This window comes from Amblyomma maculatum, chromosome 8 (assembly GCF_055883805.1).
Source record: "Amblyomma maculatum isolate TAMU_Amacu chromosome 8, ASM5588380v1, whole genome shotgun sequence".
Classification (NCBI taxonomy): domain Eukaryota; kingdom Metazoa; phylum Arthropoda; class Arachnida; order Ixodida; family Ixodidae; genus Amblyomma; species Amblyomma maculatum.
Window position 1 is genome coordinate 27,512,698 of NC_139351.1, and position 12,872 is coordinate 27,525,569.

Below are 12,872 nucleotides of genomic sequence, written 5' to 3' on the forward strand. Positions count from 1 at the left end.
TATGATTTGTATTGGCTGTGCCATCCCCTGTGTGCTCTTCCAGCAATGCATAATGTCCAACGTGCAACTGTCTAACATCCACTCTCTACACTCTGACTCAAAAACATGCTCAAATGAACCTCACCTGAATATGGGCATAAATATGGGAATAAAGCATGAAATTTACTTTTTCGACATTCTGATTGCATATCATTGGAAAACTAAACGTGATTTAAATGAGCGTATGATTTGCAGCTAGTGCGTCTTGTATGCATGGTTCTTCCAACAGGTTGCAGTATAGCTTCTGTCCTTTATTTTGGTAAAACATGCACACTTTAAGAGACCTGCTACTCACGTAACACATTCCCTGTAGCTTTAAACAGCTCGTCGTTGACTAACAATTGGTGTATCATTTGCTTTCGGTACTTTTTGGCATTTTTTTTTACATGCACCTGACATGAAGCCTTGCTTATAAGAAAACTGAAAATTACAATATACAAAACAATACAAAATTTATTTACAGCACTGCACACTCTACAATACACAGCCTAAAATGAAAGGCTGTCACACATTCAAGTAATTACAGTATTGTTGTACTTGTACAGCTCATCGCCATATCTGAAAGGTGGCACGGCCTTGGAGACCAAAGAAGAGAAATTAGTTATACAAAGCAAGGGAACACAAGATAGGGTCAAAAACCCATTCTCCAAGTGTTTGGCCCAAGATAACCCCAACACCAGCAAAGCAAGCACCCACTGTTTTACCAATGAGTACCCAACACCACTGAGGATTGGTCCCCAAATGCTCAAACCACTAGGCTGCAACTGCAGTCAAGGGATGCTATGCGTTCCGCAGTATTACCAGTATCAAAGATTATGGAACTCAACGTCATTTAAATGGTAGTCGGCACCTGGGACAGAGCAAGTATTCCCTGATTCTGTTATGGACAGGGCAAAGGTAGTTATAGTGTGTGTAAGAATGATTTTATCTGTGCATAAATGCCTGCCACACCTAGAATGTTCCCTTTATGCAGTCTACCAAAAAGGAGAAATGTTTGGCTCAGGAAGACAAGCCTTAAGCATTATTTCAGCAAGTCACTCAGTGTGACGGCTATCAGGCAAACCAGCACAGCACTTGAAAACTTCATGCTCTAAAAACAATTGTGGGGACACGCAAGCTCAGCATTTACCGCTATGACACAACAGCTTTTATGGCTCCTGTCTGCAGACTCTCATTCGTGTGAATCGACTTTGCTACTGCTAACATCTAGTATTTATTCTATGATACATATCAGTAGCATATACCTGTAAGTTATCCAATTATGTGGAAGACCACTTGTCTAGATACCTATAAAGCCCACTCTAACCAAGCTGTACGGATGCGTTTCCATGGCCTAAGGGTTGCCTGTCTTATTACCCAAAGATCCTGCAAGGTTTATCACCTCACACATTCATCTCAAAGGTGAAGCCAGAGACATCACACTGAGTACTCGGCCATGTCACCTGTCTGAAATGTGCCCAAGATTTTCCACTCACAACGTCGCGTTTTGTGCAGAAAAGAGGCTTTAACGTTGCTGCATCAAAAAAAAAAAAAGCAAGAAGCCAATAGCTGAACATCAACGCTACATTAGGCTCTGCTGGCTCGCAAGACATTTGACCACAGTGTCAACAGCCGAGTTATAGATGCAGCTGTGGCAGAGGCTGTACCACAGAAACAACAGATGAATGTGGTCAAGATAAAATGAAATCGCTTTGTTCACAAATTCTTCAATACATCACGAAAAAGAATGGCTCACTTATGGATAGTATGACGTCTACTGTGTTCAATAGGATTGTACCTTCAGGAAGTTATCTTTTGAATGCAATCTTAAGAATATATTGTGGTGTTCAATTTAGGCTGTACACATAGCAGACGTGCAAAATATGCAGCACATTCTGAGGGTTAAATGCAGAGAGGATTGCTGAAGCTGATATAATAGGAAAGCATAGGGATACTAGATAACATAGAAAACACATGCGACAATAGGATAGGTGTAAGTGAAACTAGCGCAGCTGTCACTTATGAGAGCAAAAAGTTATACAACTCAGTACTAGCACAATGGTACAAAATGTTGAAAAGTGATGATGAAACACAAGTTTCCTTGAAAGTGCTTCTACATAAATGAAATGAAAGTGATTGGCATAAAATTTGTGCCCCTTCCTTAAAATTCTCAATTTAAAGCTCACAAAGAACAATGAAGGCTACAAAAGCAACTAACAGAAAAAAAGTAATGAAGCAGTTATACACAGCTGCAATCATTCGATAAACATCTCGAGTGATGAAGCCAGTCTCCAGTGGCTTAGAGCATGAATATGTGAGCTTTACCAACCCTCTTTTAACATATGTGAGTGCCGGAGGGCATGTGGCAGCAGCAAGAATGTGTCAAGAAGCAAATGGCCCAGATAGCAGCCTCATAATAGAGGTATGGAAGGACTACACACAACGCTATCATGGAGGGAGGTATTTTATGGAACAAGATATGTAGCAATGCACAAAAGGAGCAAAGCATTTTGTAGAGCTGCAGTCAAAAATTTATGAAGGACAATCTTATCAAAAAGTTTTTATTTCACTCCTGCGCTTGTGCATCATTATTGTGACTATGAGTTATATAGTGAAACATGAAATGTCAAGCAATTTATCCCGTACACAAATGAATGCATTCTTTCCCCTGCGAAGCCACCTTCAAGAACTTTTGCCAGTGGGTGCACATGCACATCAATATCACCTAGTTACAAAACAGAGAAGTCAATAGTTGCCTTTGTGAAAAAACTGAAGAATACAAAAATGTTCATTGATCGCCGAGCCACACAAATGATGCAGAGGTTAAACAGGTTATCTGGGATCTTGATTAACATCACTACAAAGCATCAGTAATTGCAGTGCAAAATGAAACTGGCAAATTTTGCAAAAGTGGAATCTAAAATTGCCAAAATGGGTTGACAAGTTGGCGGGGGCCTCATTTTCCGTGCATACAACAATGAAAGACAATGACCACCAAATAGATGCACAAATTATCCTTGGGAAAACTAGTTGATTGCTGTTCATCTACATTCAGCATATGAAGGAAGCAATAGAAAACAAGCATAAAGGCAACCAAATACAAAGAAGCACAGCTCGCTTCACTCTGCAGTTTGTGGAAAAACACAGTGGGCACCTCACATTTCACCCTAGTAGCACACAAGATAGGTGTAACGAAATGGACTCTGCTATGGTAAACGACTGCAGACACATCCACCAGGGTGCACGTATGTCAAATATTCTCACTGAAGTAGTACATCGCAGGCTGCCTGCTTGCCACAAACACCAAAGTGAATTGTGAACTGTTGCTGCCCGCATGTCCTACTCAGAATGGCACTTCTGGAGGTAGAAGGAGAACGTTTTTGTACCTTCCTGTGTTTCATTGACATGAAGCACTTAATAAAATGCACACTGAGTTTAAGCAGAACACAAAAAAGCAAAGTATACAACAAAGAATGACAGCTCTCAGCAAGGGCCACAGCACTTGTAGAATACACTCAGTATGTCTACAGATGGTAGACAAAAAATTATAGCACCAAGGAAAGGTTTGGTTTGGTTTGTGGGGTTTAACGTCCCAAAGCGACTCAGACTATGAGAGACGTCGTAGTGGAGGGCTCCGGAAATTTCGACCACCTGGGGTTCTAACATCGCACTAATGTGCACTAACATCGCACAGCACATGGGCGCCTTGCTTTTCACCTCCATCGAAAAGCGGCCGCCGAGGCCGGGATTCGATCCCGCGTCTTTGGGAACAATAGTCGAGCGCCGTAACCACTGCGCCACCCCAAAGCTGAACTTGGTTCTTGCACATGCTATCAACAAAATGTACACCAAAGAGATGGTTATATCTCAAAACCACAGAAAAAATTAAGACTTGGACGGCTTTTCAGCAGTATGCTATCGAACATGAAGCAGTAAGAATGTGCACATTGATCACTTGTGGCATATATCAAAATCATGACAGCGAGTGAAAATCTCAAGTGCAGGTGATCAAGTTGTTCCTGTCCGAGTTAATATAAATGTTGCACGTCCTCTTCCTTGTACTTGTTGATGTTCCTGCTGCGATTACCATTTGAAGGTGGCGTCAATGTCATGTGATCTGCACACACTACAAGCTGTAACGATCTTCAAAAAGAGCTGTCCATCTGCATAGCACTTCACATCTGATGTGGCCGTCCAGGGACAAGGCGTGGCCTCCCAGATTATACAAGCCTAGCAGAGAGGTTAATGATGTTGAATATGGCCCCAGGACTTCTCGACCACATGATGACTCGGATTGGAAGTGCTGCAACGGCTGCACAAGGTCCACACGATCACCTGCAAATGTTTAGTGCCTAAATTATATGCAAATAAAATATCAAACACTCATGGCACAGGAACATTCAAAATCATCAAAGCTACAAGCTAGGCTGCGGTAAAGTGTAATCTATGAATGCAAGAAATGGTCAGTGCAAAACCTAAACCTAAGTGAACCATTTCCGTAACAGGTAAAGACGGCTTGGTGGCGGAAATTGTATTGTGGCTAACTTTTTCTTTCTTTTTTTTGCAATTAAGGGAACGACTTATATCAGGCGATTTCACTTGTTTTTCCTTCCTCGGTCGTCGAAACCATTAACCAAGAAATCTTGACAACTACAAGCACACTCAGTTTTTTTTTTTTTTTTTTTTTTTTTTTTTTTTTTTTTTTTTTTTTTTTTTTTTAAGTTCGTGCAGTGTAGAGAAGTTGAAGAAAATTATAATGCGTCGTAGAAATATGCAGCTAAAAGCAACGCAAAGTGCTGATTAAAAATATCGGATTCGCCGCATGCGTCCTGTGAGTATTCCTTTAATCTTCAGTCATTTCCCGCCTGCGTACAACTTGAATGCGAATGACGCTGTATGAACAGTCACCTTTACAGGTTTTCTTATTGCACTTACCTCTGTGATGCTCGACGTGCTGCACCATTTCCAGCAGATTGACTGCGTTGCCCTGCTGGTCGACACCCATCGAGAAGCCCGACACATTCCGGGAGCTTGTCGCTCGGCCGAACGAATACATTTCGTGCCATCCAACATCAGAGGCGTTCACCACTGGCGATCACACCCGAAGCACCAGTAGCTCAACAGTTCAACATTCCGAGCGCAGGACAATTCTCGCCTCGGAGCTTGCAAAGCCGCCACACTACACTCCTCGTCAGATGATTGATCTGACTGTACTGACGAGCTATCTTTCAAGACAATTTGACAGCATTGCTGTGCTGCAGCAAATCCTCGATCACTACTTGCAGACGACGAACGGCACGAAGACCACTCATAAGCGTACAAGTTCTTTCTTTCCTCCATGTAAGCTATAGTGAACTAGAATATATATTCTAGTTCACTATAATGAAAGCGTACCTCCCTTCATGCCTCCCTCCATGGCCGCCGCCATTGCTGGGTTATTATAACCGCACAGACCAATGATTTCTTACCATGGGAAGAAAGGGTTTGAAATAAGAAAGCAGTTAGCGCCGTCACGCGGCCGCAAGCTTCTGCCCCCATTACAGATTGTCTCAAGCGTCCTTTATTTCATACGCGCTCATTATTTGCCTTTCTATTGCGTTTAAAAGCCATGCAAGGTGTATATAAAGTTATCCTTTTACTTTTAATAACAAGCTAAGAAACTACGGTAGGCTAACGGCTGCATAAATCAGCTTGCCTGTCGCCATAGTCTCATTAGCATAATTCGGGCACCTCGCCACTCGGCGAAATTATGGCGGCCAAACGTCAGCATTTTCGGTAATGGCGGCACATCAGTTACGTCATGACGCGTCAATTTGACGTAATCTAAATATGCCTGCGTATCACGTGTTTCACGTGACATAGCTCCAGCCAATCAAATTTGAGCATCCGCTCCTTCCCAGTATGCCATTATTTTCATCACATTGGTTAATCGAGCGTAAGTGTTCTCCAAACCACCATCAGTAACTTTGCTTCCACTCCAAAATCATTCGTATTTGTCATCCAGGCAACAAGGATAGCTCCGGTTGAAATCAATTTTCACGGCTACGTCATTTTGACGTAACCGCTAAAAGTGCTTGCCTCAACTGATGGTTTCGCGCCACAAGTTTGAAGCACGTGACTCTTTTCAGAGCCAATCAGAAAGACAATATGGCGCCGCCAGGGGAAGGCGAATATCGAGGATCGGGCCCCTGCACAGGGGGAGGTCCCTTGTTGCTGTCACGTGCCTCTACGTCATCGCTTGTTTGAGCGTGCTCGTCGGTCGACCGGTCGGCGACGGCGGCAGCTGCGCCAGCGGAGAGCGAGTGTCGTCTGCTTTTACGGTGCGTGTTGTCGAGCTGCCTTTCTACCTTTTATTTATTTTTTTTGCGCTAGTTTTGACAGATTACAAGGACGAGGAACTTTGTTACATTTAGACAGCATCAAGACAACTATGGAAATAATCATATCAGGACCAGCTTCGTCGTAATTTTTAGCAAGCATTTACGCAGAGATGCGCGGAGTGCGATTTGTTTATAAAGTACTCATAATTGCCGTTTTACTGACCGGAGCATAAGCAGAGGATGTATCCTAGTACAGCGTACTTTACTTTTGCAGCTTCAGATCGCCGTCGGCTTTTTGTACCCTCTCCAGTAGCCGCTTTCGAGGCGCGAGTCTTGAAGATACTTTTGGAAAATTTGTTGTTGATCAGGCGAGTCATTCTGCCGTGGCCACGTACTTCGCGACGAACAAGATGGACGCGAGAAAGTCGGAGAATGTCGATGAACTCAAACTCTAAAAAAAAAAAAAAAAAAAGGAGAGCGCGAACACCAGCTATCTGCCCAGCTAGGATGTTGGAACCAGAGTGGTCATCCAACCCCCCCCCCCCCCCTTCTTTTTTTCAAAGGAATAAAACGGAAGGGCGATGGGGGGATAAAGCTCATTATAGCTTTCTTCCGCACAACATGTTTGAGAACCGATGAACGGGGTGACCACTCTTTCCCCTTCCTGTCCCGGCGCCTCGAAGAATCTCCACAAGCGACAACGCGCTGGGTGAAACAGCCGCCCATAAGCACTGTACGTGCCTTTCATTTTTAGAGCGCAGCTCTTTGGCGTCCGTTCCTGGGTTTCGCGTCGGCGTCGGCCTCGTAACCAGCTCCGCCCCCCTTTCATCCCCCCAGCGCTAGCAGCGACCGACTGATATCGCTGGATGCCGCTGACGCCGCTAGAGAGTCAAGATAACGTGACTGCATAGAACACCGTCGCCGCCATACAGAAAGAGGAGGGGAGGGTCCCCCCCCCCCCCCCCCCCTGTTCCTGTGTGGCGAATAGGGTGCTCTTCAGTTGCCGACGCGCCGGTTATTTCACGTAGGCCCCGGCACGTCGACGAATACGTGACCACCTTCCCACGGCTAGACCTGGTTCTTGGCGCTGCGGAAGCGAGGGTATCATATTGTTTGCGCCGGCATCGGCGGCGTTGTCCCTGAAACCAACTCCGCAGCTCGGGTTGACTCACTATCGGCGTCAGCAGCATCAGTCAGTCGCTGCTATCTCTTCCCTCCTCCCTTTATCGCGTTGTCCGCTTGCTGCGCGCGCTTCTGCCCCCATCGTTTGCCGCTGGGTGTACACGCCGCCCCCCTCCCCCCTCTTCCTGCGAGTCTCCGGTTGTCAAAGCGCCGGCTCGAACTTAATTCCTTTCTTCGCTCCTCCTCCAATGCAACCCCTGTGCGGTGGCAATCAGAGAGCCAGATCGGTGGCGGCGGATTTGCCTCAATCTATCGAAAAGGTGAAACAGCCTATTTGCTGCGCTCAAATTTCGCATTAGGAAGTAACGTAATCGTCGGTAATTTTTCCTTTTTTTTTGTTGTTCTTTCCAGCTTTGCGTGCTGTCCCATAGTTCAGGTCATCGAACCAAGCTTAGGGTCGTCGAATCAAACTAAAGGAACCACTTCTCAAGATCCTCTCCGCAACGGCGCAGCGGAGGCGAGCGACTAAATACCCGCGGCACCTGCTGCTCAAAAACTCCATCGACCATATGAAACCCAGGACCGGCTGGTGGTTTTATTGTGTAAGCAATACTGCACCAGGTTTCATGCCATCGCGTATCCCCGACGGACGCCGTGCTTGACCTTGAGCCGCAGCTGCGTCGTCCTTGAACCGCGCCGTAAGGGAAGGGGGGAGGGCTCACGCACGTTTTATTTTATTGTAATTAATTTTATTTAGCGACAGATACGAGCGCTAAAAGGTATGGAATATTTATATAATCCTCCGGCTAGTTTAGGCCCTTTAATAAACAAGTATACATATACTGCACATGCAGGCCTGCACAAAGTAATATAAGTTTCATGCCGAAAATTTTCTCATATGAAGAATATTTTAGGCGCGACATATCGCGAAAAGGTAATCCTCACAGATTTTCATAGAACATTTAAGAACCGATGTTTACTCGTTCTTGCCAAATTATTTCAGAAAAAAAAAAAAAAAAAAGGGACCCGGAACAAAATCCTGTTCTGTGTAATTAAGGGACTTTAGGTTTCTGGTGCAGGAAACAGCATTATCATGAACCTGTCCGTTCGCAATACATAAAAACAATATGAGGGAAAAAAATGAGACAGGAAAAACACCGTAAATAATTGTGAATACATTCTTCATTTTCTGAAATGGGCGCAGGGAACCAAAATAAAATGGCGCGCAACGATCCAGCAAACATTAATAGTTTGTAGATTACTGAACGCCATGGCACCGCCGCGATTGACGAAGGTGACAAAACCCAACCAACCAGCGAACCAAACAAACAAAACAAACCGTCTTGGTGCTCTGTGAGCGAAATCAAATTTCTGCTTTACTTACTGCTACTTCGTGTTGCCTACCAACCTATATAACATCTATATTTAGTCTCTGACGAGGTGATTACAGGTTATGTTCGAGAAATTTGACGTAATTTTCTGGCATTGCCTAATTTATTGCATATCGCTCATTTTACATGGTAACTCTGCTTGAGCAGAGCGGGTTGTTGGGCGAGTTGGTTGAACATCATTTTAAAACAACACTAGAACACGGATAGAGTGTGGACAGAGTGAAGCAGTTGTGTATAGGATACCGCTGACATGCGGAAAGACATACATTGGTCGAACGGGACGCTGTTTAAATAGTAGCATATCCGTGAGCACAATAAAAATTTAAAACAAAAAAGGGACGGGGATCTTTTCGATCATCAATTATCAGCTAGGACTGCCAATGTGAGCCATGCTTCCAAAGGACGGAAATAATATAGGCCGAAACCTAGACCAAATAGCAAGAGAAATTATTGGGGCAGTAAACATAGCAGATTCTAAGGAAGCATACGCAATCAGCACTTCCCTAACACTTCAAGCGAAGGAAAGGGCTTTTTGCAAGGGAGAGGGTGGCGTATTAGGACATGTGACGGGACTGTTTGTGGACTTTTTATCTGCCGCTTCCTATAAAAAGAAACGCTTCATGGATAAAAATTTACTTGTCAGTTCAGCGTAATGTGTGTTTGTCTCTTTATATCTGACTGTGTTCTAGTGCTGTTTTAAAATAACTCTGCATGCCAGAAAACACCACAGTTGAATCGCTGGCATATGCAATGCCATACCGTACAAACATTTATGAAGATGATTTACTCAAAAGAACATAGTAATGACCTTAGTATAGGATGCTGGGGCAATCCGCGTGAACTGTTGAAATGTTTGGCTTAACATTTCAAAATACATTACGTGATCTTTCTTGGAGCGCTATAATCAAAGAAATTGATGCGGCATTGTTTTGTTTATTGAATTCGCAATTCATTGTTCTGCTCGTGAGGCAGGAAAACGGATTTAACCCGTTAACCGTGCAAACTGTTTACGTTGTACGTAAAATATCGTTTTTACATAACTTATGTGATGGCTGAAGTTGACGATTTCTTCTACCTGAAACCATGGTGACATAATTTTTTTTAATGAAGGAGCCAGGAATTAACGAAACAAGATAACAACGGGCGCACAACAAGCGCGCAAGATAAAGAAAAGAGTAAGAACGAACGACGTTGGAACCTTTAGTTGGAGTACCCGGCGGAGAAAGGGGTTACGAAAGGTCCGAGCTTGAGCTTTGAAGCAGACGATACTCGCACTCCGCCAGAGCAGCCTCCGCCGCAACCAACGTTCTTTGGCCGCGACCACGGTGGCCGCGACCGACCGGGCGCGAGTGCGCGCTCGGTCTAAAGGTGACGTCATGTGACGTAGAGGCACGTGACAGTAGCGAGGGACCGCCCCCGGTGCAGGATGCTGTGAAATGTGTGTCGCCCATGGGAGCCCTCTTTCCGGCATTGCTCATCGTCACTTGTGTAATGGTGTGAACGTGATATGCTGCGCTCTGTAGTTGCGTTCCTGGCTGTTTGTGCTGGTGCCCTAGCTCGAGAAAAGCGGGCGCCTCTGATGTCGCGATGCTTGTGAAGTGAGTGTGCGTGAGTTCATGTGAAAGGCCTTTTCCGTGGTTCGTGAGTGAGGCGAGGAGCGACAGAGCGTCGACATGGCCCGATCACTTCAAGTCACCACACAGCGGATCGCCGAGAAGCTGACCATCCTCAATGACCGAGGTGTTGGGATGCTGACGAGGATATACAACATCAAGAAGGTGGTCCTTCCTTTCTCCGCATCTGCGAGATCTGTCCGTGCGAAAGCGCACGGAACAGCGTGCAAACATTACACAGGCTGGGCGTGTCGCGCCGGCGCATTGTCATTTCGCAGTTTTTCAGCTGCCGCCGATCGTTGTTCAGTCTGATTTCGCTCGGAGTGAGTGACTTACGCCTCGAGCTACTTAAGTATGCATAGTTTCCAAGCTTTCTTATTACAAACCTACTTAAGGTCCCTTACTGACATGCGGTAATGAAGGTAGAAACCGATGCCGCAGCGCTAAACATGCTTACCTACTGCTTTGGTTGCGTAGCGGTGGTCGTGTCTGTGTTGGCTGGGTATCGCAATTTCCAATCCTCGAGACTCACTCATGAGTCAGTCCGTCGAGGCTTTAATTTTTTGCCACTCAGAAGCTTGGAAAAACGTTGATACGTTGCAAAAATCATTTATCAATGCTGTGCAAACTGGTAACAGTAGGAAGACGCTAAAAGAACGTTTAAAATGCTTGGGCTACTGACTTTTCTTATAGTTTTATGTTGATTTAATGTAATCGATATTTCGCCACTTGGCTTTTGCTCTAATTTCTTATGTTTGTATTGAGCAATATGCGCTTTCTACTAAATAAAAAGAAGGAAGCGAAAGCTAGAGCTGTATTTCTCCTGAATGAGCACATTACCTGTTGTAAACTGTTATTTCGTGTGTTATTGTGTCGTGAAAAATTGTACAACCAGGTATTTCTTTCAAAACAGGCTTGTGGTGATGCCAAGTCGAAGCCGTCATTTCTCTCTGACAAGAACCTCGAATCGGCCATCAAGCATGTTGTGCGGCGCTTCCCCAACATTGACATCAGGGGCAATAGTGTGAGTGTTGCAGTGCAGACTGATGCCTTTATGTTTTAGTGAAACTAGCGCAAATTGGTGCCTCACTGTGTGAAATTTGAAGTGCTAATAGATGGCACGAAGCAGGGATAACAGTACATGTGCTTCTTGCATTCCGTGTTGTTTAATTAGCACCTCAGTCTCTTATTTTGTTTGTTTTCACTCCTACTGACTGTCGCTCTCGTTGGTTATTATTTTGTTTTGCTGGAGAGAAGCTTTCTACGCAAGCACTGAAGGGACATCAAGGACCAGTTCAACTTCCCCTTAACTGATCGCACTTTTTCTAGTGACATATCTACTTATTCCGTGACGAAAAGAAGACAAAGCTCTCACTGAAAACAAAGCTGTTCTGAGCTAGCAAAACAATTGCTGTCACAGGCCGTTCTCACAAATAGACTAAGAGCCTTTTGTTCACGAGTTTTGGAATTCCTAACTGCATTTCTAGTTGTGTTCAATGAATCCCTATTGCACTGGAGAGCATCATAGTCACGACCAAGGTATTCCATTTTCAGCTACAAATTTGTTAGAAATATATGGGCTCTTACTTCCAACAAATCTCAACAGTGGGACAAAACACAAGTGGTTAGAAAAATTGGATGGAGTTGCTTTCAGCTTCTGACGGCAAAAAAATTTTACTTTGGTTACAATGCCTATTAATGTGGTCATGAGCCCGAAACTAATCGTAACGAGAATCTACACTTTTTGGAAGAGTATTTCTGCAGTTACAAATGTTTCAAAACTTGTATAGCAGATGATGCGCGCACAAAACAATGTGTCACTAACTTCGGCAACTTACCAGATATGGCGTTGAAATGGGTGCTGTGAACCAACCTTAAGGCGGGCCGGGCCCATTGTGGACGGATAGCAGATGGACTATGGATGGCCTGCAGTAAAAAAAGCTGGAGGTTCAAACTTGGCTTTTAGGTCCGAGGTTTGTTATAATGGTGGAGTCTTTTGTAATTTCCCCCATGATTACCATGCCTGAATTCTACATAGATGTCCAGGCTATGAACATGTGTAGAGGGCAAGAACATGCATTTGTATGCATTTCAGGAAAACAGAGAGCAGTTGAAATTGTAGTCCACGTTTGTGGTTGGTGTTCATTCACAGTGCCGTATATTCATGCAGTTGGCATTTGCACTCACTCGTAAAGATTTCTACAAGCAGCAGTAAGCCAGCAAAATGCGACTACTCCCGAGGCTCTGATAGGGCCTCTTTCTACATCATTTCCTGCTCTTAGTAATGGCGACCTTTTTTTCAGTTTTGGTTTGAAAACCAGCAGTTTTTGTGAGTGATTTCTGAAACGCTTGCTTCAGCTACGAATACCATATTCTGTTTTCAGTGCTCTCTCTCCAAGTACTGCTAG

At 44.4% G+C, this 12,872-nt stretch overlaps 1 protein-coding gene and 1 long non-coding RNA gene across 2 annotated transcripts in view; one reads left to right on the forward strand and one right to left on the reverse strand.

Annotated features, from left to right (window-relative positions):
* Nucleotides 1–269: 269 nt before the first annotated feature.
* Nucleotides 270–5,446, reverse strand: LOC146180809 (uncharacterized). Its single transcript, XR_014700121.1, has 2 exons — nt 4,954–5,446; nt 270–4,353 (listed from the first exon to the last, which is right to left on the reverse strand). It is a non-coding gene; the product is annotated as an uncharacterized LOC146180809 (long non-coding RNA).
* A 4,840-nt stretch (nt 5,447–10,286) lies between these two features.
* Hem (Nck associated protein 1 Hem) overlaps nt 10,287–12,872 on the forward strand; it is a 99,668-nt gene continuing 97,082 nt past the window's right edge. Inside the window, exons 1-2 of the mRNA XM_084576151.1 lie at nt 10,287–10,629; nt 11,378–11,488. Coding sequence (XP_084432277.1) covers nt 10,525–10,629; nt 11,378–11,488 — 216 coding nt within the window. The 5' untranslated portion in view covers nt 10,287–10,524. The remainder of the gene's footprint in view (nt 10,630–11,377; nt 11,489–12,872) is intronic.